The following is a 26,254-nucleotide window of genomic DNA, read 5'->3' as shown; positions in this document are numbered from 1 at the left end:
TATTTTTACAGTAAATATGTAGTTTTATTTTATAAAATAAAACCCTGTTTATTACAACTTCGACACCGTAATGTAGTGATGTTTCATATAGTGTGTACAATAAAGGCAGCAGAGACTATCTTTCAAGTACACTACACATACAATTCTGAAAATCTTGAAAGTCCACATGGAACAAAGTAATATAAAAAGTGTCAAAGTGTAGGAAAAATATAACTTTCTGAATAGAACAAATGTATACAAACAAATGTTCACCAAATCTTCAGGACAGCTCCCATGAGGCATTTGATGGAATTTCTCAAAAAGAAATTGGAAGTAAGGATGTGACGTTTACACGTAAATCCGTTCAGAAATTTTTCCCAAACGTTTCAACCGAACTCAAATTAAAAAAATGGGCCCTTGTATTTTGCGCAATCTACCTTCCAGTTTGATTTACAAAGAATCTACGATGTTTATTTTATTTAATTTATAAAGAATTAGAAACGCATTTTATAGTTGATCAGGTTCCAAGAAGTTTTATTGATACATTGCTCAATGATCCGCACCTGTTTTGTGTCAAATTGATACACAGTGTATCCAGTTGTTTGTGTTTGATGTTTTCAATATGCCGCTGGGCCGCGATCGATGCCAAGCGCGGATGGCGCCTCTCCTAACTTTGGAAGACAGGACTATTACAGTATGAGTATAAACTAGTCTTGTTAAACTTAAAAAATCATTTTAATTTTTCATAAAAAAAAAATGAAAAAAAAATATGTACCATACTTTTTTGTGCATTCCTGAATGTTATTACTGTTTAAGTTTTAAACACTTTTGTAATTTAACCCTAACAGAAGTCAACCCATCAAACCCCAACGGCATGTTTTGTTGGAATCTGTCAGGATGGGTGACAGTCTTTTACATTGGGTTGGCACACCTCCAGAATCAAAGTCAGAAATATGTGTGTGCAGTTTTCCATACATATAAATGACCACAAAATATCATAAAAAGGCAGTTGTTTTCAATGCCTTCTGCACTTCTAAAACGCATATAATTCACATACCACTGCCTTTACCTAACTTCATCTATCATAAAAAAAACCCTGATAAAATTACTTTTACTGTTGAATATCTTTGACTCTAACACTCCCAGGTCCTTCAAATCCACAAAGAGATTTGAAAGATTTTGTAGGATTGAGGAAGGTATACCTCAGCCACTGTTACTTTACACGCGTGGCTTGATGCTACTTGAAACTTGGTAGGTACATGTACACGTACATGCACATAGAGTGTGCCACTGAGTTCATGCAAAGTGGTGGATTTTGGAGGATTCAGGAATGTTTCAATAAGAAATGCCCAGGAAATTATTTAGTAGATGCAAAATCTGAATACTGATATACGTAACAAAAAAATATATAAGAAATTCTCACGACCTAACATATACAGCCAGATTACACCAGAAATATACACCTACATGTGGAAATATAGTATGTACAAGATGTTAAAAGACAAAAAAGAAACTTTCTGTAAGTACCCTGAAAATTAAAACTAACAGTATAATTCATCAAATTTTCAAAAATTGCGAACTTTAAGAAAAATACATACCCTGGTACCGATACTATTTTCCTTGAATAAAAAATATACCAATATCTTTTAACAGTATAATCTTTGTATAAAAATGGGATGGAGACAAAAATTGTTCATGCTATAAGATTCCAAATATACATAGCAACATATTTTCTGGGCATTTTTTTTGTACAAAAATCCTTGCGACGTTTTTCAAATACAGAAAAAACCTGTCTTTCTGAAGTGAACAAATTCAACATTTTCTTTGCACAACTCTTGTACCAAGCGAACATTCCACTAATCACCAAATTATGTTTGGCGATAAAAAGTTTTGCTCGATTTGCAAGTCCACTGAGTATTTAAAAAACAATCATGCAATAATTCCAATTTGATCATAAAAATTGAAGAACATATGCAAGAAATATAAACTGACCACCCAAATTTTCATATCCAAAATGTTCCACGGTTCCTATTGCGTAGTACTTAAATCATTTAAGAGAATTTTATATTCTACAGGAAATCTCCTTCATACTTAAACAAGATGTTGGGGGAAAAAAGGGAAAAGTGGATTTGGACATTGAATGTCACAGTTGTATTTTTAGATTTGAAGGGCAAACATAAAAATATCTGATACTACAGTTTTTGCAACAACCTGTATACATGCAAAAAAAAACAACCAGCAAAAAATACTACTGTATAGAATATGGAGGTATTAAACAGACCAGCAGAATGGTAACAAGTCGGCAAATTATTCACAACACTGAAAAGTTAAGGACCTTTAAAATAACAAAAACACTTTTAAGTAATATCTTCCCATTCCCCAGCACCAAAAAATAAAAAATTGTGAAATATTTGGTATAAAAATTGTATTTGTATATTGGCACATTGTACAAGCTACTGAACAAAAGTTAGCCTTGGGTAGAGATATTGTTCTGTGATATTAACCCACCACCGTAATAGAACCTGCTGCTGCGAACGGACATTATCACAACAAACCGCTATCGCACACGGACCGCCAGCAACGTTGCTAATGCTTGGTACATTGCGATAGTAACTGCCACCATGAGCGGGCGTTATCACGATGAACCGCTACCACCCTCCAACAGCCAGCAACATCGTATTGGGAATCTTGTAGCGGTTGTGCAATGCACACGCACCTGTTTTGCCTAATATATTCAAAACCTTTCATATAAGTTCGTACCAAAGTCGTAAATTTCTTCCAGTAGCGTATAAGAGGCAGCAAGACTTCTGTGCAACTTCATGGCAGCTATTTAGTCATACAATGAAGTAGTATGCATGGGATTGAAAATGGTCCGTGATTGCCTGCAGGGTAGCGCATGCAAACTACTTTCCCCCTTTTTTCGGGGGAGATTTTACACAATTCCAAAGATGTTGTTACTTGCGGTTCGTGGGTGATAGCGGTTCGTCATGATGATGCCCTCTCAGGGCAGCGGGTTAACGCAGCGGCTGGTTATCACGATTCTACAACAATGTCTTGCCCCAAGGCTAAAGAAAAATTTGCATTTACTTCCTGCCTGCTTCTTAAGTGTTTAAGCAGGCTCATACTCAAGCGAACCAATAAATCAGCACGAAATAATGCCCTTTCAGTTACTCATTGTTTCAGTTCTGCCTATCTAAAGCGGTTGACTGCTCCAGATTTGGCCAAAATCCCTGCCCATCTTTTGCTTTGTGTACAATTCTGACAGTGCTTGTGACCGGGCTCGACCAAGCTACCGTCGTCACCTGACCAAAAGTCGCGATCCAATTGGTCAATGCATACTGTTTAATTGACAGGCAGGAAGGATCGATCCATAAATTCAGTAGTCAAAGATTCCAACCGAACATCAAGGTCGATCAAAATCAGGGTAGTTCCATATCGTGAACTTCGCCAGGATGCCACGTCTTTGACTGTAGCCAGAAGTGCGTAGGTCAGTCTGCCATCTTGTATTTCCTCTGACTTGGCATGGTGCGGTGCTTCACAGGACAACCCATAGTACTGGTACAAGTCTGGGAACAAGATTCAGACTTGGCATGGTGCAGTGGTCCACAGGACAACCCAGCGAACTGAAACAAGTCCGGGAACAAGACTCCAACTTCACACAGCGCAGTGGTCCACAGGAATATCCACTGAATTGGAAGAAGTCCGGGAACAAGACTCCGACTTAGCATGGTGCAGTGGTCCACGGAACAACCCATTCAACTGGAACAAGTTTAGGAACAAGACTCCAACTTAACATGGTGCAGTGGTCCACAACACAACCCATAGCATTGAAACAAGTCCAGGAACAAGACTCCATTTCTTGTATTAAGCGATCCCAAAGTACATGTGTTCACATGTGTTAGTTGTCAAAAGGCACCACAGAAGGAGTTCACAAAAGTCTTCACTCCAATGTTTTTGCTGATGGAAGTTGACAAAAACTCAGCTGGCCAAAAATAGTCCTTGATAGGGACAATTCTGTTTACACCCTTGAGTGGGCGTGTCTTTTCCGTTTATCCCAATCTGGGTCTCCTCGGAGCCGATGCATCGTTTTCTTTTCCTCGTAATGGACTGGGCCCAATCGCCGAAACAGAACCGCACAGGCCGCAACTCCCATCAGCTGATATAAAAAGAAGAACAGATTAATAAAAAAAAAGGGCAAACACTGCTCAATTTTATACTTAAAGATTTTAAAATAAATCTGGATTTTGTTTCTAAAGGTGGATTTTGTTAATTGTTTTGCTTCTTCTGGTAAAGCAGAAAATCAGACTAAGAAAAAGAACAAAATGAATGTTTTGTACCTCTGTGACGAAAAGCACCGCACAGGCTACAGCCAGGATTAACGCGAACAGCGACAACCACGAGTAGAGTAACCCACTACAGCTCTGCAGAGAGAAGAGAAAAACAAACGATGAAGAGAAATAAAAAAGCTGCTTCTGAATTTTAAAAAAGGCAATTTTTTAGGACTCGCGACAAAAAAACAAGATGGCACTTGGTGACCACTCATCAGAGTTCTGTCAGGTCCCACAGAAATGTTAACATGAAATTCTGTGACTTTTCCTTGACTTTTCCAGGACAAAATTAGGTTTTCCATGACCACTTCCCACACTGTTTTCAGCATCTAAGGAGCCTATTTACAATACACTGGCCCGTCTTCACACTCAGGCAAGTGACACCGCTCCCTTTCGGCCTTCCAGTTTGACACAAGACCACCGAGCACCACAAAAGCATCACAATGGTGCACTGAACATGCATTATGAGGAAAAATAGTAAACTAGAATGCAAAGTGGAAGACTGCCATAGCCAAACATTACGCATCATCATGTACAGGTTGTGCTGACTTTTCCATGACTTTCTTGGAATATCACCTCCCCACGGCTCTTTCTGAAATAACATTCTATCAGGATTTATCAAAGCGGCATTATCAAAGGGGCACGGCCCCTAAAGAAGAATTCCCCAACTGTAACATCCAGCCCCCGACTCCCCCCTCCCCTGTTGCATGTTATTGCTTTTGGCAGAGTTTCTGGCCAAATATACCCTGGAGGGTAAGGGTAGTCCCACTTGTTTGTCTTTTTTTATAATTTTCCCCTTTTTTTAAGCATGGCGGGCAACTTTTTAAGCTTGGAAGCAGCTTTTGAAGCTTGGCGGGTGCCTCAGAAAGCTTCTCAGAGCACCAGGTAATTTTTACAGGTTGGAGAACACTGCTCCCCTATGGTGACAACCCTGACTACGCCGTCGCACACCACACCCTATTGTATGATGAGGGGACACTATATACATGTACACTGCATACATCCAATATACAAATGATGAATGAAACATTTTCCAAAAATTTACCTGGCTGTACATGAAGTCGTTGGGGTAGGTGGAGTTTAGGGCCGAGCATTTTACACGGTCCAGTGGTTCTGTCTCGTTGCTGGTGCTTGACGTGACGCAGCAAGAGGAGGGAATTATGGGAGCGTCGGTGTCCCTGAAATACCTAATGCGCTCTAACGCATGCCACTCACTGGTACGCCACTCCTCATAGGATAGACTGCCGCAGCACTCAAACTGTGCGATTAGATAAAAACAATTATTATAACAGTGCTAGGTTAGCCTTGTAAAACTGGTCACAAAGCACACAAAATTAGATTGAAGTGATTCAAGAATGGCTATTCACCAAAAGTCTTTTGATATATCTGGTCTACGGGGTGAGTAAAAAAAACGAAACCCAAATGTCGGGACCATAGTTTTAGGGAAGTTCTGCATGTAGCATTTTCAAAATCTAGGATATGAACGCCCAATTCATAAGCTTTCTTTTAGTACAAGAATCATTCAAATCGCTCATGTACTTTTCAAGTTACGGAATTTTAAACACAACCACTGTTTTAAAGTTCTGTCCAGGGATCGCAAAAAAGTTCAGCGTTCTTTCGGCAAAACGAACAAAAATCACATAGGGATGTATGTGAATTGTTTTGTTTTGCTGAAAGAACGCACACCTTTTTTTGTGATCCGTGGACAGAATTTAAAACGGTGGTTGTGTTTAAAACTCTGTAACTTTAAAAGTACATGAGTGATTTGAATGATTCTTGTACTAGAAGGATGCTTATGAATTGGGCTTTCATATCCTAGATGTTGAAAGTGCTACATGCAGAAATTCACTAAAACAATGGTCCCGACATTTGGGTTTCGTTTTGTTTTACTCACCCTGTACAGTGTTGATAAAATATTTCAGTGAAGTGCAAAAACCCAGTATTGACTTTGCATGAACATACCTCTCTTTGCACCGAGTCGATGCTTCGTGTAACTTCTTCACCGCCATACAGCCCATATTCGTCTTTAAGATTCCTTAAAAAACTGCTTTCAATAGTGCCTTTAAGCTGGGAGGAAAATGAAGAACAAAATTGGAATAATGCAATGCAAAGATGGAATACTTAAAGGGACACTGGGTCCTGGAACAGCCCAATTGGGCTACAAAACGCGCTTTGAACGAAATGATGTTCATCGGAAAGAACATTTAAACGTAGGATATAAACATCACACAACTATCCTTTAAAAACTGGGCATTTGTGTGTTATTCCTGTATTATGCGTGCGAGAACGAATTTCGGGGTCCACTTTTGCGACCCCAAAAAGTCGAGCTGTTTGGATGCTAGTTGAGATTTCATCCGTAAAGTTTTCGCCTTTTGCGGACGTGTAAGAAACCACATTTTGTGCATTGGTGATCGGTTACCGCTGTTCGCGAGAAAAAAAATAGGATAAGTAAACAATCCCAAACATGAAATTTGGGGGGATTTCAGGACCTAGTGCCCCTTTAAAAGATTATTGTCTGTTCTATTTTTGAGTTTCACCCTGAAATACAGAGGTTTCATTTTTTTTCAATTGCAATTTTTCTAGACTCATACTTTACAAATTTTGCAGTATTTGTGTGGCTGGACATTATTTCAGTTCTCAAACGGTAGACCTGGGCCCAATTTCACGGCGCCACTAAGCACAAAAACTTGCTTAGCACAAAAATAGTCTGGCTTATAAAAGCAGGTTACCAGCCAAAACTCCATGAAATTTTCATGCTAAGCAAACAACAGCTGATACTAATCTCAAGCAATATACATCATGTGGAGTTTTGGCTGGTAACCTACATTTATAAGCCAGACTTTTTTATGCTTAGCAAATTTTGTGCTTAGCAGCGCCGTGAAATTGGCCCCGGTTCCCCCTATCTATCAGTATCCTGGGTACCAGTCTACTCGCATTTTTTTTGCGTAAAAGCAACCCACAGTAAAACGCCTTTTCAGAGGGGAGTAGAGGCCAAAATAGGAAAGAGTGGAGTTTTTCTGATTTAAAAAAATACAAGGTGAACATTTGTCAGCAGAAATCTCTTGAAGAGAACTGATAGTGCATCTTTAAACCAAAAAGATTTGCCAGAAAAAAGGAGGGGCGGTTCTAGACTTCAAGCTACAAAGTGAGAACGGAATTTGTTTGAAGACAACCCATTTTTAACCAGTTTGGGCCAGGATTATTTTTGCCGAAAATTTCAATTTTCGAAAAAGGCAAAATATAGCAGCGAACTTTTGATATACAGCCAAATGCCACAAATACTGATTCGCAAAAGTCATTTCAACAGTATTTGTACGATATTTCTTGCCGAAACCTCATATTTTTCAACACTCCGGGGTGTGCCCATGAAGCATAAATTGTACCACAACAGGCCGTACACAGCGGCCAAGTTCAAGTACAACACACCGTCTGCCTCCACAGAGTTCTTGGACTTTGTGTGTGTACAAAACAAATGGGGGAATAGTGTGTTTAGACGTCATCTGGAGGAGAGACGAGGCACGCTTGATAATTTAACCAGTCTGCTGTGCCTGTGTATAGAAAGAGCCAAATCGTGTTAGCACGTCATCCGACGCAACTGATTAAGACTTAATTGTTTGAAAGGCTAGAATATCTTAAAACCATCCAAAGAAAATGATCACCCATTTTCCTTTATGTTCTTCAAATAATAAGAGCTCAATGCACTTACCTCAAAATAAAATATGAAATTGAAAACTGATCCAGCGATCGTCAGAACGAATGCCACCATCAGCAAAATAAAATACTGAAAGAAAGAAAGGAAAAGTCATTATGGACCAAACATTTTCAACAAATGTTTCCAAATTTTGTTCTCTAAAATCTGGACGATTGTTTTTTATTCAAAAAGAGGTCTGGTATAGGTGGCTCCCAAACAACATGGCTATGGCTACCGGTAGTAGCAGTAGCATGCATGCCTATGGAAGGTGGCTTTATCAACTTCCACACTGGCGCCTGTGTTAACACAAGCTGTAGCCAAATATTTAATCGGATGCGACTACATTTTTACTGTCCGGAGACCGGAGGGGCCGGCCTCTATTCCTCTAAACTGACTGAGTCACAGAGTATTAATAATGTCAACCGAGTATAAACAACGTACACCCACTGATCTCTAATAAAGACTGGATAGCGGATATCCATACAGCATTCACACAGTAGACTTTGCATATTGACCAAAATCGCCCCCGGTCTCACGAAGATGGCTGCGTATAATACGAACGTTCAGCGCGTATATACGCGCGTGTGTATCAACAGTTGACGCGCACTTTAGTCACGTACACATATTATTATGTTCTAAAAGGGACACATTTCCGTAGTGATTATTATTTCCAAAACGCCGAAAAAGTGAACTGCGGCATTAAAAAAGTAAACCACGTCGTTAGAAAAATTGTCAACCTTGGTCAGTGGTGGTGGTCAAAATATAAGTCAAATGATCCGAGATGTTACAAAAGAAATCATGCTGTCTATAAAGACGGCAACTTGTCCTGTGTAGATCACCAGCCGCGGTCTCACAGTCTCACCAATATGGCGTCAAATTCATTCATTGTGCGGCTCTGTATCCGCTATCCAGTCTTTATATAGAGATCAGTGCGTACACCACACAACCCTGTGTGTGTGTTGATATGGATTGCCAGAAAGTCTCATTTTCTGGAGATTATCATTTGCATATTTTTCATTTGAACAATAATGAAATATTAAGTAGGGTGTACACTGTACAACACTTAACTAATTGTTGAAGTTTCAGCTAGTTTGGATACTACACATTTTGAGAAAACAGAGGAACATATGCACACATTTTTGGGTCTCCTACATGTACCGGTACATGTAAAGTTGGAATTCCATTGCTAACGCACATAAAAGATGCGCCTGCGGGCACCATATTTTCAAACGACTTTCAATGAATCCAGTCTGAATAAAGCCCCAGTCACACATTCATGGTTTGGAGCTACGGATATCCATAGTTCGTGATAAGCCGTGGGAGTACGGTATTCATCCTTCGTACCTCCGTGGTTATCTGTCATCTTCCTTGGGTATTCATGAAGTTTTACACTATTCCGAACGTCCGTGGAGAATGGTCATGAAAATCAATTAGTAGCGCAACCGTGGGACATCCATAGGACAACCGTACTTTTCATAGTGTTATTTGCGGCTATTCGTACATATTCTTGGAGATTCGTAGCTCATTCGTAGTTGCTACAAATGTCTGACGGATATGCCCAGATATGCTAGGATTCTGCTAAGGTTGTACTACGAATATGTATGCTTCATTCGTAGGAGAATCTTGGTCTTCCGTGGCCCAATCACAGACAACAGTGGTGTTAACGTCATTATTCTTAGTAATACCGTCGATATTCTATAACAATCCGTCTATATTCTTGACAAACCGTGGTGTATTCGTAGAGAAACCTTAGGACAGTTGTGGCTATCTGTCCTCAAACCGAAGTGCATTCTTAGAAAGTCGATTTCTCCACGAATCTCGACAGTTCATCGTGATCGATTGATTCTTGGTAAACCGTGGATGTTCGTAGCTCCAACCATGAATGTGTGACTGGAGCTTTAGCCTCGTCTTGTAATTTGAATTTTGAGCCGTGGAGAAAAATATCAAGAACTAAAATGAAACCGAAACTCACCCACAGAAGCGTACACCGGTGCGTCGCGCATAACCCGCACATCCCTACAAGCGTCACAAGGATCACGATCACCCCGAGGGCCGCTGGGACTATGTTGCTCACAAAGTACGAAATGCCGATTATGAAGAGGGCGCCCTCTCTTGCCGGGTGCGACCAGACCGTCAGGAAGATCCAGACGCTGACACCGATGGCTCCCAGTGCTGCGATCTAATTGGCCAAAAAGAAATCCAAAATCATTACCATTTTTTTTTCACTCCTTGTGCTATTTTCACTTTCATAACCAACCCCCCCCCCAAAAAAAAGCATTTTGAATTGTTATTTTCCTCCAAATTATAAAAAAAAAATTACTTTTTGAATAAGACATTGCGTGGATCAAATCTTTTCATGTTTAGTTGAGGGGTAAGAATTTTACAATTCAGACTATAATTCAGGCTTTTTTTGTGTGCATTGGGAGGCCCAAGTTCAAGCAACTCAAATAAGGGTGTTTTTTTTCAGTTGCAGATGCTCAAAGTACTTTCTTGGTAAAAAAACATAACCTGAAAATCTTAGTTGACCAAAAAAACGACAAGAGGGCAACTTGAATGCATTTGTTTGCTGGGAATTCTTTCAGGGGAAGGTGAGTGAAATTAACTTGGTACTTATGCAACTCGTTTTTACGAAGATGCGTAAAAGAAGATTGAAACAACGTTTTTTTTACCAGGAGTAGCGTGTTGAAGACGTGGGAGCAGCATTTGGAGTTTTTCAAGCCCCGGTGCATTCGACGTCTTTCCAGTGTGGTAGCCATGGTGACTTAAGTTTTGTTTCACCTGCAAAACAGAAACAAACATCATTTATACTTCTATCTGGATGTAACCCTAATAAGTTGATGTGTATGTACATACATGTACATGTACGTGTTCTACATAACCCCTGAGGACCGACACACAAAGGGAGAACAACAGATCCTTTCAGTCCTCGGGAGTTGGGTCTTTTGTTGAAAACGGTCCTCTATCGTACTTAGTCTATGGGACAGTGTTATATTACAGGGACAAAAGGGAAACACAAAGCATTGTCCTCGAGAGTATAGTAAAACACGACTGTGTATACATGTACATTGTATGTGCATGGACACAGTGCTTCAACAAAAAGGGGCGATGTGAGACCAATCCAGTTACTCTGTCAGTCACTTCTATCATGAAGGCCCCCTTCAATGGTGAAAGCATTGTGCTAGCTATTGTTCAGGTTATCCATCACGGGCCAGTTACTTTGCACAATAGCTGACACAATGCTTTACGCCATTGAAGGGGGCCTCATGAGTGCACAAAATAACGTGCGTATATTCCTACAACAAAAGTATGTGCATGTTTTATGTACCGGTAGTAAACATAAACAGGCAAATACTGAACATACCTATCGAGGCTTTTTAGCATTTCACTGTGAGTGTGCGCAGCATAATTTTTATTGCCACATAATAATTCACGCTAACACTGCAAACTGATCTGAAACCAACCTTAGAAGGAAAGATACAAAGAAATATTGGTACACACCCAACATTCCAACAGTACACACGTGTGTTTACAGCGAACCAATCTGTTGTAAATTTATACACGAGCCATTCGTAATTGTAAATTATTGATTGATTAGTCACAACTTGCAACAGCTGTTTACAAAAACTGCAGTTTTATCTAAATCAATGTGTTGTGTATTATGAGAATCAGTGGCGTTTAGAGACAGAAGGGGGTGTTAAATATTTATTTATTTTTTTCACAAAACTAAGAGGTGGGGGATTCTTGCATACCAGAGTCTATGATATGCGGGCAGATTCGGCGATTAATTATGCCAAATAATTAATGTGTCTGTGTCTTCCCCCCCCCCCCCCCCCATATTCTGACCCTTCAGCGGGCGCCTTCTCTCGATCTTTGGTAACCCGTTGTATTACCAAAACATGGCAGCCAAATTGACCAATCAACAGCTTAGTCCAAATTTCTGATGGAAATAGCGCAAGAGGTTCTAAGTCGACTCCGATTGGCTGCCGCATGGAGTCACATAAAACTCAAGCATGCAACTATGAATTTAGAAATCTAAAATCCTGTTTCATCACTTACATGTAGGCCCATGTTTAAAGGTCAATATTTTAATACCATTAAATTAATTTTTTTTTTAAATATGCTCAACAAGTAGGTGAAAATTGCTGTCAAAAGTGAGTTTCCTTCTTTTTGCACCGCCCTGTATGTTGGTAAATGCAGCAATACTATGCGGACAGCAGATATAGTCCAGGCATTCAATACACGTACATTGCAAAGCAAGGCTACTCAATTGTATTCCCCATGGCCACAGGAACTTTTACACCTTTCGCTAAATTGTGAAGACACTCCATCCCACGAAAATATGCCAATATCCACAATGTTTTGCAATTTCCATTTTACGATCACAAAACCCTTTTGTCAATACAGCCGCAGGTATTACAACAAAAGCCACAGGAATGTAAATGGTTCATGTACGTTATGTATACATGCAAAATTTAAGTTTATGACACTTTTGTATATTCTGTATAGGGGACCATATAAACTCAAGGTGAAAATGTCAGGTAATATTTCGGTACTTTCGATTGTGGTTTGGAAAAGTGAATGAATGGGTTACAATGGGTTACAACCCAAGGTTGTGGTGGGTCACCCACTTGCAATATTTGATAGTTGCTGTTTCACGCATACGCATGACTGCACATGTGCGTGTGATGATTAGGCCTACCGGTATTTGACGTCAATTTCTGTGAATTTCACTGCAAGGAAATTGGGCATGATTTTGACTTTGATACCCTACCAAACATTTCAGAAAACAAAACAAAATATGACAAGGAAATCTTTCCCTTCTTGTTCAGAGTTGTACGGCACATTCTGTTTTAAAAAATATATTATGCTAGAGAAATTGTGTAAAATAGCCCAGAAATTAAAAACAGTTAAAGTAGTAAAGAGATGTTATACATAGTATACAATGTACTCTGAGGGAAGGGGACGGTTGGGTATACCCATAAAACCGGTTTAACCCACCAAAGTCTGGTCCCAAGTCCAGAGACCTCAGAGCCCACAATTCTTGACAGATACATGTAGGCCTAGATGTTCTTGACAGAAAGATGTTCAGCAACTAAGTGAATATTTTCTCAAAGTCATCTTCACAGAGGGTTACATCAGGAGTGCTCATCTTGAGAAGGGTGAAAACGGCTCCAAAGATGACTGCGCTGGTGATCTACCAATGAATTATTCCTTGTACACTATAGTCAAAGTACATACATGTACTGTATGTACTGTGTGTAAATATGCAAACATGTACGTAAAATAGTACATCTGTAGTCACAAGTACATGTTCTCCATTCTGAAACTTTTATTTACATAATGTACTTAAGTCTTAACCAGTTCACGTCGGATGACGTGTATACACGCAAAGGTTTTGCGGTATTCGGAACGGATGACGGATAAACACGCAACGAGCGAGGCCGGAAATATCTGTCAGCGACCCGCTCCCAGCGAGCGAGGCCAGAAATATCAGGGTGTGCTACCCGCAGATGATGGCCTGAACCCGTCTGGCATCGAGGTTTGTGAAAAACAGTCCCGCGCCTGGGTCAGGTCAATGTCAAAATAATACCGGAGCGAAGTGGTTAAAATAAGGTCATATATATGTTACTTTGATACATTTACTTTTTGAATAATGTCACAAGTTTTGATACTTCTAGAAAGTTCTTCAAGTTCTGCGTATGTATAGACAGATAGACCTTTCTTAAAGGGAATATACATCATTTGCTTTTGCTGTAATTTTCAGAAATGGATGGAATTGGGGGGTTGGAAATATATAGCAAATATAGTTGCACTGACTTTTTTGAGGTTTTGGGTTCGAAAATGCTATAAAAACCAAGAAAAACGATCATTTTCCTGTAGTCTGGTTCCCTGACTCCATATAAGAAGAAACAGAGCAGTTTACATACATTGGGGAATTGTAAGGTCAGGGAACCAGTCTAGCTGGCTCGTACCCGTTCATAGGTTTGTAATCGATTGCAAACAAGTGCGATGGTCAATTGGGGCCAGTATTTGAAAAAAAAGCCAGTTGTTTCCAACGCTGATCGGCCGATCAGCGTTGGAAATTGATACAAAAATACCACTTTTCTTGAAAATGACAGTATACCAGGTACCATGATTTTACAGGATGCTTTACACTGTCATTCACTAACAGTCCAGCAAGGTATTTCAAAATGATTTGGTAGTTTTATTTTTTGATGTTTGCAAATGTTGTATTTTCCCTTTAACACAATGCTATTGAAAATAATGTCAGCACGTTTGTTGCACGCAGTCACCATTGTCGCAATGCTTTACAGACACCACACCCAAAATATACCCCTTAAAACTGGCATAACTCCGAAATACACGCACCTATGGAGCTCTACATTTTATTTTAATGCCATTCAATTTGTCTTGCAATTCTCGGAAAGATTTCCATATACGAAGTTCACTCAACACCCTGTGTACAAACCCTATGAGATTGGACTGAAAAATTGTAAGTGTTTTCTAAGAAAATGCTTGTATTTTCTCACAGCTCAAATTGACTTTGATGACATGAAATTGCTATCTGGGGGCTTGTTAGTCAATACAGAGGAAAATTAGTGAACTTCGTATATGGAAATCTTTCCCAATTCTCTTTCCATTGATAGCAAATTCATGACAAGGGAAAGAATGTTGAAACCCGACGCCACTTTTTTTCATCATATATCATCTCTCATTGGAACTAAAATATTGAAAAGACATGACTCTTGATTATTAGGCTATTTACCTGTTTAACTGCTTTGTTATTGACCGAGTATTATGTGTTTACAATTGTCTTACTTATGAACGTTTTTGTGTTTCATTTATTGCTTTATAGTGGTCACAGTATGCTTTTAGCACCTGTCATTGACAAGCTTAGGCTTATTATGCCTTGATTTAATTGCTTTATCATGTACGATTTTACTTATTTGTTATTTTTTTTTTATATTCTTTAATTATTTACCATTATTGTTACATGCTATATGAACTGTATTTTATTCATGATTGGATATAAATAAATGTTATATTGAATTGAATTGAAATTGAATTGAATCTGGGACCAAGAAACATTTCCAATTTTGTAAGGAAATACTTTGAACATATTCCCTGACTCTCCATAGACCTTGTATTCAAATTAACCACTGAAAAGTGGCGTCCGGATACTACAATCTTTCCATAACAAGTTTCTCAAATAATCGAAAGATGCGGGACCCCCTAAATTAGACTGAGATTAGAACTTAAATTTCAATTTGTTGAGATTTTTTTTTGGGGGGGGGGGACTTTTGTTTGTAGTAATACTTTGTAGGCCTACATCATAAGTTAGTATGAACAGTTTCAGTGTACAACACAGTAGGCCCTACAACAAAATTATGAAATTGAAATTTATCTGGCAATAGATTCAAGTTTTCAAGGTGGAATTTTGTGCAACTGCAGTGTAATTGAATAGCAACATACGATCATGTACATGTACATAAATCGGGGTATTCCATAAATCGTATACTCACACACAATCGACTGAAGTTTACACGCAGGTCATTGCTGCAGTGCTGGCGCTTCTGTTGAAATGCAAATCCACTGAAGAAGAAAAGTCACAAGACTTGACAAACTTGTCAATCAATTATCAAATTATTCACATTCCTCCTCTTCCGATTATCACAGCAGCCACTTCAGTTCATCCTTATTCTTCCATAGTACATCCATATTCTCCTCTTCTGAGCTATAAATTCCGCAAATCCTCGCCTACAAACTGTTCATGGGAACACCTTCATCAGTTCATGACCTATTTGCACTAACGCAAAGTTACGGGGAACACCCATAACAAAACACGCGCTGACGGACATGGGGGTACCAGCCCATGCGTGACGGTATTACCATATGAATACGCACGTGGGTCCCTGACTCATGCATAAGGAACGACATTCCAAAGGCCAGTGTAGTTGAAAACAACATGTCTGTAGCTGATGTAGGCCTATAGAAACTTATTGCAACACGGCTACCACCAATTGCAAAACCATTTATACCAACCGTGTGTGCGTGCGCGCACATGTACAATGTACATGTACGTACGTAAACGGTAAGAAGTAAAGGAAGGGCACACTTTCACAATGCGTGTTCACCGAAGCATATCGAAATCCGCGGGTGAAGTGCGCCCTCCATCTTGTCACAACGTACAGGGGGTACAAAATGTACTATGCGATCCCCCCCCCCCCCCCCCCCAAAAATACTCGCAACTTTCATCAAATTAAAAAGCTCATTTCATGATCTTTCATTTTCTGTTCAATTTTCGGAATAATCCGATGACTTTTGGGAGAAAATTTCATCCAAAGATGATCACCCCTGCGCTCCATTGCAAAATCATAAAAGGAATTTCAGGGCACAATTTCATCCGAATTTCACAAAAATATGAGCTCGAATTCCTGATCCTGTGCACGGCTTGCACCCTTTTATTATTATTTTTTTTTTTACAAACCTTCAAGTTCATGGCACACAAAATGCTCTTATGGAAAACAAAATGAGGCCCGTGCAAATCGTGATTTGACGCGAGCGTAGGCAATGTTTGGGCCTTTTTACCGGTCTAAAAGTGAAGTCACGTCCGCCATATAACAACTCCAAGAACAATCATTTGTAAAAAAAGATATCAAATATATAATTGACATATTTTTAATAACACTTTTCACTCGTCAAATTATTGGGGTTTTTCCTGTTTAGAAAAAAACAGTTCCATAATTATACCCCAAACTTTCTTTCTTTTTCATTTTTTTCGGGACGTCTCTAAACCTCTGGCGAAGAAAAAGTTTTTTGTTTTGGCACAAAAAGATCCGCTTTGCGAGCAGACTGGACTCCGGTCCATACAAGTTATCAATACTGATTGTGGGGCGGGAACCAGCCTACCCCGCGAGAATGTGTCTGGCAGTCAATTATTCGACATTGTAAAGTAATAATTCAATCACTAAACATGACGGCAGATATTTTTTTCGGTTTTTGTAGCGCTAGAAAAAGAACCACAGCATTTTGTCAAATTAGGTTTTGCTCTTCACCGACGTTTAAACACTGTATACTCAGTGTGTTACCTCCCTAGTGAAAGCTGGAAAAAATCACTCGGGTGGGACTCGAACCCACGACCTCCTGCTTTCTAGTGCAGATGTCTTACCACTCGACCACCGAGCTAACGGGATCGGTTGGCTGGTTCGAATCTGATGTACATAGCAGCGGGTACCGCATAAACTATTATAAGATGGAATTTTGCGTCGGGTGATATAAATCAAATTAGGTTTTGCCCTTCACCAACGTTTAAACACTGTTATGTATACTCAGTGTGTTACCTCCCGAGTGAAAGCTGGGGAAAAAAGCATTTTGAAAAGGAATCTATTTTTTTCGAGATGAAAGAGAAACAGGAAAATAGCAGTGCATCCGATATCTTTATCGTTTGAAAGATATAGCAATATACAACGTATATGATTTAAAAAAAATGATCCAAACAGGTATCCTCATTCGATGTCCAAAACAAATCACCAAATTCACAAAAAAGCCTCTTTAAACATTTAATGACTAGGATGGGTTCAAGGTCAAGTTTTATATGCCATATCAAGCCAATATAAACGGTAAAATCGTTTCCTGTCTGCGCTTCGAGCTCGAGAGGTGAAAGTGCAAGCCGGCATGATTGATGGTAGGTGCGACTACTTGGCTTGGGGTATAACACGTTGTAAAGACATACCTAGTACATGCATGTAACTGCACTTTGAGTTTGCCAGTGCCAGAAGCCAGACTGAAAAAAAAACATACCACAGGCCGGCTTTTTCATGCTTCTTTTAGTTGACGTTGAAGATACACGTTTTCCTAAAAACTTCCGAGTTTGAAGAGAATGAGTTCGTCTTGTTGATTATGGTAAGTTTAGTATTGTATTTCTTTCTGGTAATGAAGATTCCTCAAAAGCGCCCTGGGCACTGTGGCTCGCAAGCCTGAAGAAACCTGCAGAGAGAAGACAATGAGAAGAAACTACAGTTTTAGAGGGGGAGGGCCGGGGGGGGGGGGGGAGGGAAAAAGCCCAGAAGAATATTCTGGGGAAAACCCAGGGAATCAGGCAGGCGCGGTTCTAGAGCCAATATTTTTTTGGGGGGTGGGGTGGGGTGGTGGGGGGGGGGTGGGGTGGGGGGTGGGGGCTAGCAAGGTGGATGTATAATTTTTTCAGGGAGGCGTGCTGAAAATGTAGACAGGTTATTTTCTCCGGACACTTAGGCCTAGGCCTCTGAAAATCAATGGGGGGGGGGGGGGGGGGGGGGGGCTCATGCCATATTTTCAATGGGGAGCGCTGATATAATCCTACAATATAATCAGGCACACTTTATTAATTAAAAGTGTACAAATGCACACTTCTCATTTAGGGGGACAATATTCCCATGTACGTCAAACTCTTACATAATTGCTAGTGCATTTTTTTATGGAATTTTTTTGGGGGGAGGGGGGCTAGACAAAATTTGGGCTAAAGCCCCTCCCCAGCCCCCCCCCCCCCTAGAACCGCCACTGGAATCAGGTAGGGAGTGAAAACCCAAATCCACATGTGGTATACTGGTCGGAGTAGAATCGAATCCGGGCCACAGCGGCTAAAGGCGAGGAAAGTAGGCTATAGGCCTAACCACTCTTTGGTATCGTATGCTTTGGAAACTACTTTCTTACTTTTCTAATCGTGGTTATTCGTAAATTTGAGGGAAAAGACTCTCGTCTGGGCCGTATCGTTACTTATCAGCCTCATGTGATTAGTTTAAAAGCATTTAGAGAATTCGGAACTAGACGATAGAAAATCGGTGGATGTGTTTCGTTTGTTCACACTGCAAGCCAGAAGAGAGTTGGTCCTAGTTCTTCTATCAACAACCGTTTTATGCTAGCTTTTATTTGAAAGATTTACAAATATTATTGCACAGTGGGGTCACGCATTATGCTCCAAAAAGACATTTTAAAGCATTTCTAACAAACCTAAATGATCCACTTGTATAGGAGATCAACTTTACCTTTTCTAAGAGATCCGACCAAAATTGTCATATAACAACCGTTTTTAGTAACTGTTGTAAAATCAAGCAACCGTACTTCAAGTTCGAGACCAACACGACGCTTCTTCGCCTCAGGTTGCCGGTGTTTTAACCGCGAGTTGCAAATCCAAAGACCATTTTAGGGGATAGCCGCAAAAGTAAGATTTGCTTAGTACGGGGACCCACAAGTAATTTTGGGAGAGGGTTTTTTTACATTTTTTTCCTACCAAAATCGATTTTGTTCCAAACTCCATGGCGATTTCGTCCAAAGAGTGACCAAATATTTTGTTACCGGATCCCACGAAACAAGTCTTTATGACATGTTTTTCTTTCACTTATATTGGTTTTTCATGTAGTGAAAAGAGCACACTGTCCTCTTTATTTTGGTATCAGTCAGTTTGACATTTTTATGCATATAATTATAAGGTAGAAATATGCATGGGTGTCGCCAGGATTTTTTTCTAGAGTGGGGCAAAGCACATTATTTCCAAAAAATCCTTGTACTTTCTCTGGCATATTCACTTTTGTTTTTTGCTTCTCCGGGGAGGGGGGGGGGAGGACAGTTGGCACCCCTTACGAGTGTTCCTGTTGATTTCCTGAGTGCAGAAAATGTATTTGGAAAATGCAAATAATGCTGAATTGTAACTTTGGAGAAGCTAATGTAGCTCATTTTGTTGGGTCGGGTCAGACTTTGTTACGCAAATCCAGAATTATTTTCGATCGTTTCAGATAAAACTTCAGATGCATTGTGCTTGAAACAAACATGGATGGTAACTTGCCCAAAAGCAATCCAGCCCAGCCAGACAACTCACTCAGAGCGTCCCTGGACAACCAACAACCTGCGACAATACCCCGGGGGTACACCGTGAGACCGAAGGTACGGACAACTCGAAATCAAGACAGGCATATACCCTAAACTTCTCACTTTTAACCGTAGCATAATTTGTCCAACACGGGTAGTGCTCTGTGACCCATTGGCCCTTTCTGCTTCGCTCCAGCGGTGCCTTGTGAAAAATGGATTTTTCAGGACTCACTGACAAGTTCAAGACAGAGCGAAAAACATTTCTTGTACAAACTACTATGGAAAGTCAAAGTGAAATTTATTCAAAAACATTTTGTCCGTGCAAGTCCAACAACACTTGTTTTTTTTTTGAGACCAAAAATGTCGTGCAAGACTAATTTTGTTTTAGACTAAAATTGTCATGCACGGACCCAATTTTGTTGGTGCAAGGCCATTTTATGCAAGACCCATTTTTTTCATGCAAGACCAAACTTTTGTGAAACGTCAAAATTTCATGAAAGACCAAAAGCGTCATGCAAGAATTTTTTTCGTGCAAGACCAATTTTTGTTTTCGTGCAAGACCAAAGTTATTGTCATCAGTGCAATTCAAAATGTTCATGCTTTGCGTGGTCTTTCATGACAATTTTGGTCTTGCAATGAAACTTGTTGTCTTTCGACACTCTTCAGTAAGGAGCTTTCTGTTTAATTGAATAAACTCAAAATATGTTGGACACTGACAATATTAACTTTGCATACATTTTTCTCGTATAGCTACTGTCATGGTCTGTAACAACACTGAATCACCAAAACCAGAAAAAAAATGACCAAGGCTAAAACCTCCCAAATTCTTGCAATTTTTGTTCCCGAGGCATTCAGCTGTAACAGTGAAGTTCTGCTCAGTGAATATGGAAATTCACAGTAACATAAAAAAGGCACAAAACACCCTTCAAATGGCAATATTAACAGTGAAAATAAGGAACTTAATGGTACATAAAAAGGATTGCATCAAACAAAATCTATTACATGGGCCCTTTAATTCACAGTACCACAATCGGCGAAGTTGTACTTTCCATTATATATTAACGGAAATCGTCAACAGCATTTACCATGCCATTGCACTTTCGCTGAATTCAAATCGAGACAACCCTTCTTCCTGCATTCATGTTCCATTCCCCGTTATTAATATGGCAAGCCTTCACCCAATTTGCCTAAAAGATCTAGACAAAATATATATATATTATTTTCACGTGACCCGTACGACCCCCAATATGTGCTTCCAACAGGGTGGCGAAGATTATTCTTACAATCTGAATGGTTCATGGTTGTGCAAAGTACGATGCCTCCGAGAAGACCATCACAAAAACCAACATGAGGATTCTCAATTATCTGTCTACCATGTCCTTCCGGTGTCACTAATGTGTGAAGGTCCCTAAGCCGGGGAGGTTTCATTGCGGACCCCATAAAAGCAGAGAAACCTTAACCCAAAATTTTCTGCAAGTTCGGGGTCCATTTTGAGGCAATAAATCCACCTCAAACATCACAAACCTTTGATTGGACTACTTGCCTTTGTACAAACCCCTCTCACCAGTAACTGTTTTATTCAGTAACTTAAAATTTCTAATTTTATAGGGAAGAGATTTTGGGGCTTAAAGTGAAAAGCTTATTGATAATCTTAGCAACATATTTGGTCGCTTGAGGGCGCATTAATTTTGTTTTGGGAACCACATTTCTTTTTATTTAAAACTTCGGATTGGTCTCTGCCTTCGGCTGTATCTCAGCCTTCAGTACCTGCTAGTAGTTCTAATACAATTTGATTTTCATAAAGTTTTTGAAACATTATGAAACACTTATGATTCGTTTGAAACACTCTCCTGGGTTTATTTGTTGTTCGTTTTGCAGAAATGGGTCTTGGTTGTCATTGCTGTGTGTGTGGTTCTACAAATCCTCGCCTTCACTGCCACCAAATCAACGTTTCTCCATCCGTTCGGAATATCGGACGATTTAACAGACACTTACAAAGAAAACCCGTACAATGTCTTGATTTTTGGAGCAAAAGAGCACTTATCTCAACGGCTAGACTTCTTGGAAGAGACTGGAGGAGTGTGGAAACACGAATTTTCTTGTGACGAAGACACCAAAATGGTGGTCAGTGTTGGCAAGAACAAGACAGACTTCTCAGACCAAGATGCCGTTGTGTTTAATATGGATGAAGCAGCGGTCGTCCGGGACATCACAATGCTGGTATCCATGCCGGCGTCTCACAACCAGGCGTGGATCTATTACGGAATGGAACCGGCGGCTCGCTTGCGGTGGCTGTTCAAAGCGGACAGCGGGTCCCTCCCACTGCATGGAGTCTGGTCCTTCCGCCGCGATGCCGAAGTGCAGATGAGATACGGGTACTTTGTCGCCGGGGAATCAGCGACCAACGACAGCCAACCAATGGACCGATGGCTGCGCGGGAAAACCAAACTCGTGGCGTGGATAGTGCGAAACTGCTACACAACATTTTGGCCCAGGTACGAATACGTGGCCAGCTTGCAAAAACACATAGCTGTCGACATCTACGGCGCATGCGGACCTCTGTTCTGCCCGTTCGAGCCCCGGTCTGAATGCATAAAGATCCTAAAACAGTACAAATTCTACCTGGCGCTAGAAAGCGCCGAGTGTGACGATTATGCCACGGAGAAACTCTGGGAGACCGCGTACACGTACGGGCTTGTCCCCGTCGTATACGGCGCCCAACGGGAATTTTACGCCAAAGAGGCGCCTCCAAATTCCTACATCTTCGCTGGAGATTTCAACTCTACCAAACAACTCGCTGACTTTCTGCTTTACTTGGATCAAAGCCCGATGCAGTACGCAAAATACTTTGACTGGCGTCAAACGGGACACATAGAGTTACCTAAAATGGCCGACCACTCCCTCTCTCCGGCACTCTTTTGCCCCTTGGTGCCATTTATTGACAAAGTTAAAAGTGGTAAAATCGCAAAACGAACTCTTTTTGAACACCCTTACTACATCTCCTGTGCTGTTCTTAAGGGTCGCGATGCAACATTTCGTCCAAAGTTGCGGTGGAAGTTGCGCCGCTGGAAACCTAGAGGGTAGGCCTACTGAACTGCTCGCGGTGTTTTTATTTGCAGCACACATCGTCAATGGATCGTGATTATTCAGCTACTTCGATGTTTATTCATAAGAAAATAACAATGACGTCACAACATCACTATCACTCAGTCATGCATGTACATCAAAGCATTTCAAAGAACGGCTTTCGTCGAGCTGCTACAGTGGCCTAGTGGATAGTGGAATGAACCATGGATCGCAAGATCTGTGGTTCGAACCCATGCCCATTTTCATCAAATATTTTTGTTGGTTGGGATAGGTTTAATTGAAGGGAAAACACTAAGAGAACCTAAGTGTCTTCCATCCACACAGAGTGATAAATATTCATGTTATAGGGTGCGTGATGTAATTGGTACAAATACGATGTATGCTGCAGAAAAAAAATACGCGAACTGCTCAAGATAAAGGCATCCTCTTTCAATAACCCTAACCCCTTGTGTGATTTACCAGGAACCGTCCTCACTCTTGCAAAATCCAACATCATACGGTGACTCAACACTCGGGCAGTTGGACTCTTATTATGGCGGTATTCCTGACCCCATGTAAAGCATGACTGGTGCAGTAGGCCTACTCACTCCAACAGAATCAAGGAAAATATGCAGTTGGATTTTGAAGGGTTGGGTGGTTTAGGGTTAAGGCACTTCTCATGGACTCGTGCGTTATTGCCGGCTGAAGTCAATTCCAAGCCTTTACTTATCAAAAGCCACGAAGGAACATCGGTAATAACCGGGAAACGAACCTACCGATTTGACTGGGGAAAAAACACCTTTGCTTAAAGGGAATGTACAACATTGGCTTTTGCTGCCAATTTCAGAAATAAATGGATTGGAGGATAAGTATGTTACATAAAATATTGTTAAACTGACTGTTTCATGTTTTGGGCTTGAAGATGCTGGAAAAACCAAGAAAACCTATCATGTTCTTGTAGTCTGGTTCCCTGACCCCACTTAAGATGAAACGAAGCAATTAATACACTTTGGGGAATTGTAAGGTCAGAGAATCAGTCTAGCAGGCTTGTACCCCTTCACAGGTGTGTGATCAATTGCAAAGAAAAGTCAGAATAACTAAATATGAAAAATTAAGAACAGTTTTTGAAATAAGCCAGTTTTCTCCAACGCTGGTCGGCCGACCAGCGTTGGAAAAATACAGTTTTCCTTGAAAATGTCAGCCCACCAGGAGCCACGATTTTAAAGGATGTTTTAGACTGTCATTCCCTAACAATTTAGTAAGGTATTTCGTGATAATTTGACGATTTCGTTTTTTGATGTTTGCAAATGTTGTATTTTCCCTTTAAAGTGAAGAGAGGACTGGTACCAATTACCATGTGAAATTGTTCCGCCTGAAATGGTATCGGTTGGAAGAAAACGATGATTTAGTTTGTGTTATGTCCCCGGGATGATCGAGTATTTGTAGTAACAAAGGCCTCTGCTCCGTGGACTATTGGACTCCGTGGACATGTTTGCTTCGCTCATGTTCCTCATCTGTAGGCTGTGCGGCCTAGAGTAAAACGTGCCCAGCCAGTTCTGGTAAAGAAATTGTTTTAACAATATTTTACTCTGAATCTGAATGGCATATAGTTGGCAAAGCATCCATCAGGAAACGCCACACCAACTTGTTGGGTAGTTTGGGGCGTGGAGCTGGACTGTGTTCAACAGCCTATTTATTTGGAATCACTATTGAGGAGTTCCACTGTAATTGTTGAGTGAGATGTTTTCCCAGATTCGATGATAAAGGTGGGAGACTGTTCCAATCCTTGATTGTCATGGGAAAGAAACTGTTAGTGAAGGCTCTGGTTCTGGTTAGTCTGAGTTTATGTCCCCGGGATGATCGAGTATTTTCAGTAACAAAGGCCTCTGCTGGTACATAAACTGTGTTGTTCAGTATCCTGCTGTTTGTTGAGCATAGTTAATCTGCTATTTTTCTTCGTTGTTGAAGGGCACGCCATCCATGGTAATGGAGAAGTGATGTAACTGCCCCAAGTGATGTGCTATAGTCGTAGATGAATCTAACTGCCTGTCTTTGAAATATTCGTTTACATGTATATGATGCGAAGATAACACATTCGCTGGGACCTCGACGTAACGTGTATTATAACACCTCACCCACAGATTCTGTGTCTTGATTGACCGAGAGCAAGTCACATGTTACTTTCTAAATTTGCTATCTTTCTGTGCACGGTCAAAAGTACTATGCGCATAGCAACCAAAGTACTTATACCATTAGCAACCAAAGTACTATTTTCACGGCGCGGTATTTGTGTGCAAATGCATGCTGGTGTGCGCGTTGCGCGTTGTGCGTAGCGCGTATTATTCCAAAGAGAGCGCGCCGCAGACTTGGGTTCAAACATTTCGTGAAGGGGTAGTTTTTAAGAGAGAAATACATTTTCCACCAATTTTGTATTGAAATTGAAGTTTATTTCAACTCTGTTCAGATTTAAATAATGTAAAATTTTAAAATCAAGCAGAATCTGTGGGTGAAGTGTTATAAAACAAATACTGAATGCTTTATCTCGTGGTGAAGTAAAACTAGCCTCCCTCGGTGATCCATGGACCATTCTATTTTCCCTCGGCTTCGCCTCGGGAAAATAGAATGGTCCATGGATCACCGAGGGAGGCTAGTTTTACTACACCACTCGAAGCATTCAATATTTGTATACTATCCAGCTGATAGTACATGGTGGTGCTTATCACAGCCGTGATTTATGTCCGACGTGCGTGCACTAAAGTCCGACATGCGTGCACGCGCGTATGATGCGCGCGGAAGGAAAATGCAGCGTGGCATTGGAGAGGAGCACGTGTTAATTTGCCCAGTGCGCACTGGGCGGAGCTTACTGGATCGGTCCATTGGAATCATGTTACATTACTGATTCAGGGATTGTAGAGAGGGTGCAACTCTATGATACAAACTTTTGAAGTGTAAGCGCTGGGAACGAAATCCCGTTCAGGATTTGGCCAATGGAATTTACACAGTTAGTGATATCAAAGATCCTATATAGCGCCGCGGCGCTATAGGATCTTTGGTGATATCAGTGCATCAGATTGTCATGGGCCTTTTCACTCTGATGTAAATTAAGTTAACTGTGTAAATCCCATCCCATTGGAATGGGTGAAAAACCCATAGCCTTTTCAGTTAGATCGCTGGTTTGCATGAACGGATTTCCATTGCATTTTTACTGAATATACACAGAGTATAATAAATATGCTCCATCAAGATGAAATACTCATGTTTATTAGTTTTTTGGGGAAATTAAAGGATATCTGCTTGCACAACTTTTTTGGACACCCTGCACAACTGTAAAGTAACACCAGACAGC

At 40.5% G+C, this 26,254-nt stretch overlaps 2 protein-coding genes across 2 annotated transcripts; one reads left to right on the top strand and one right to left on the bottom strand.

The window, feature by feature from the left end:
• Positions 1-496: 496 nt before the first annotated feature.
• Positions 497-16,110, bottom strand: LOC119725342 (CD151 antigen-like). Its single transcript, XM_038196741.1, has 8 exons — positions 15,522-16,110; positions 10,668-10,776; positions 9,971-10,177; positions 8,014-8,088; positions 6,270-6,374; positions 5,353-5,565; positions 4,317-4,400; positions 497-4,135 (listed from the first exon to the last, which is right to left on the bottom strand). Exons 2-8 carry the CDS (start codon positions 10,752-10,754, stop codon positions 3,998-4,000), a joined length of 909 nt encoding a protein of 302 aa, XP_038052669.1. The 5' UTR covers positions 10,755-10,776; positions 15,522-16,110; the 3' UTR covers positions 497-3,997.
• A 5,559-nt stretch (positions 16,111-21,669) lies between these two features.
• On the top strand, positions 21,670-23,010 carry LOC119731605 (3-galactosyl-N-acetylglucosaminide 4-alpha-L-fucosyltransferase FUT3-like; the record flags this gene model as incomplete). Its single annotated transcript, XM_038204804.1, has 1 exon — positions 21,670-23,010. A coding segment is annotated over one exon (1,257 nt), but the record flags the coding sequence as incomplete, so codon positions are not given.
• Positions 23,011-26,254: the final 3,244 nt, after the last annotated feature.

This window comes from Patiria miniata, unplaced genomic scaffold, assembly GCF_015706575.1.
Source record: "Patiria miniata isolate m_02_andy unplaced genomic scaffold, ASM1570657v1 HiC_scaffold_1, whole genome shotgun sequence".
In the NCBI taxonomy this organism is placed as follows: Eukaryota; Metazoa; Echinodermata; class Asteroidea; order Valvatida; family Asterinidae; genus Patiria; species Patiria miniata.
Note: the sequence above shows the minus strand (reverse complement) of the source record. Positions and strands in the feature narration are given on the sequence as shown.

What these genes read in the sequence shown, in the direction of transcription:
- LOC119725342 (XM_038196741.1), bottom strand. Translation starts at nt 10,754, where the DNA reads ATGGCTACCACACTGGAAAGACGTCGAATGCACCGGGGCTTGAAAAAC. An exon ending in ACCGGTGTACGCTTCTGTGG is followed by an intron (nt 8,089 to 9,970) that starts GTGAGTTTCGGT and finishes TCTTTCTTTCAG; the next exon opens with TATTTTATTTTGCTGATGGT. An exon ending in CGGTGCTTTTCGTCACAGAG is followed by an intron (nt 4,136 to 4,316) that starts GTACAAAACATT and finishes TTTTTATATCAG; the next exon opens with CTGATGGGAGTTGCGGCCTG.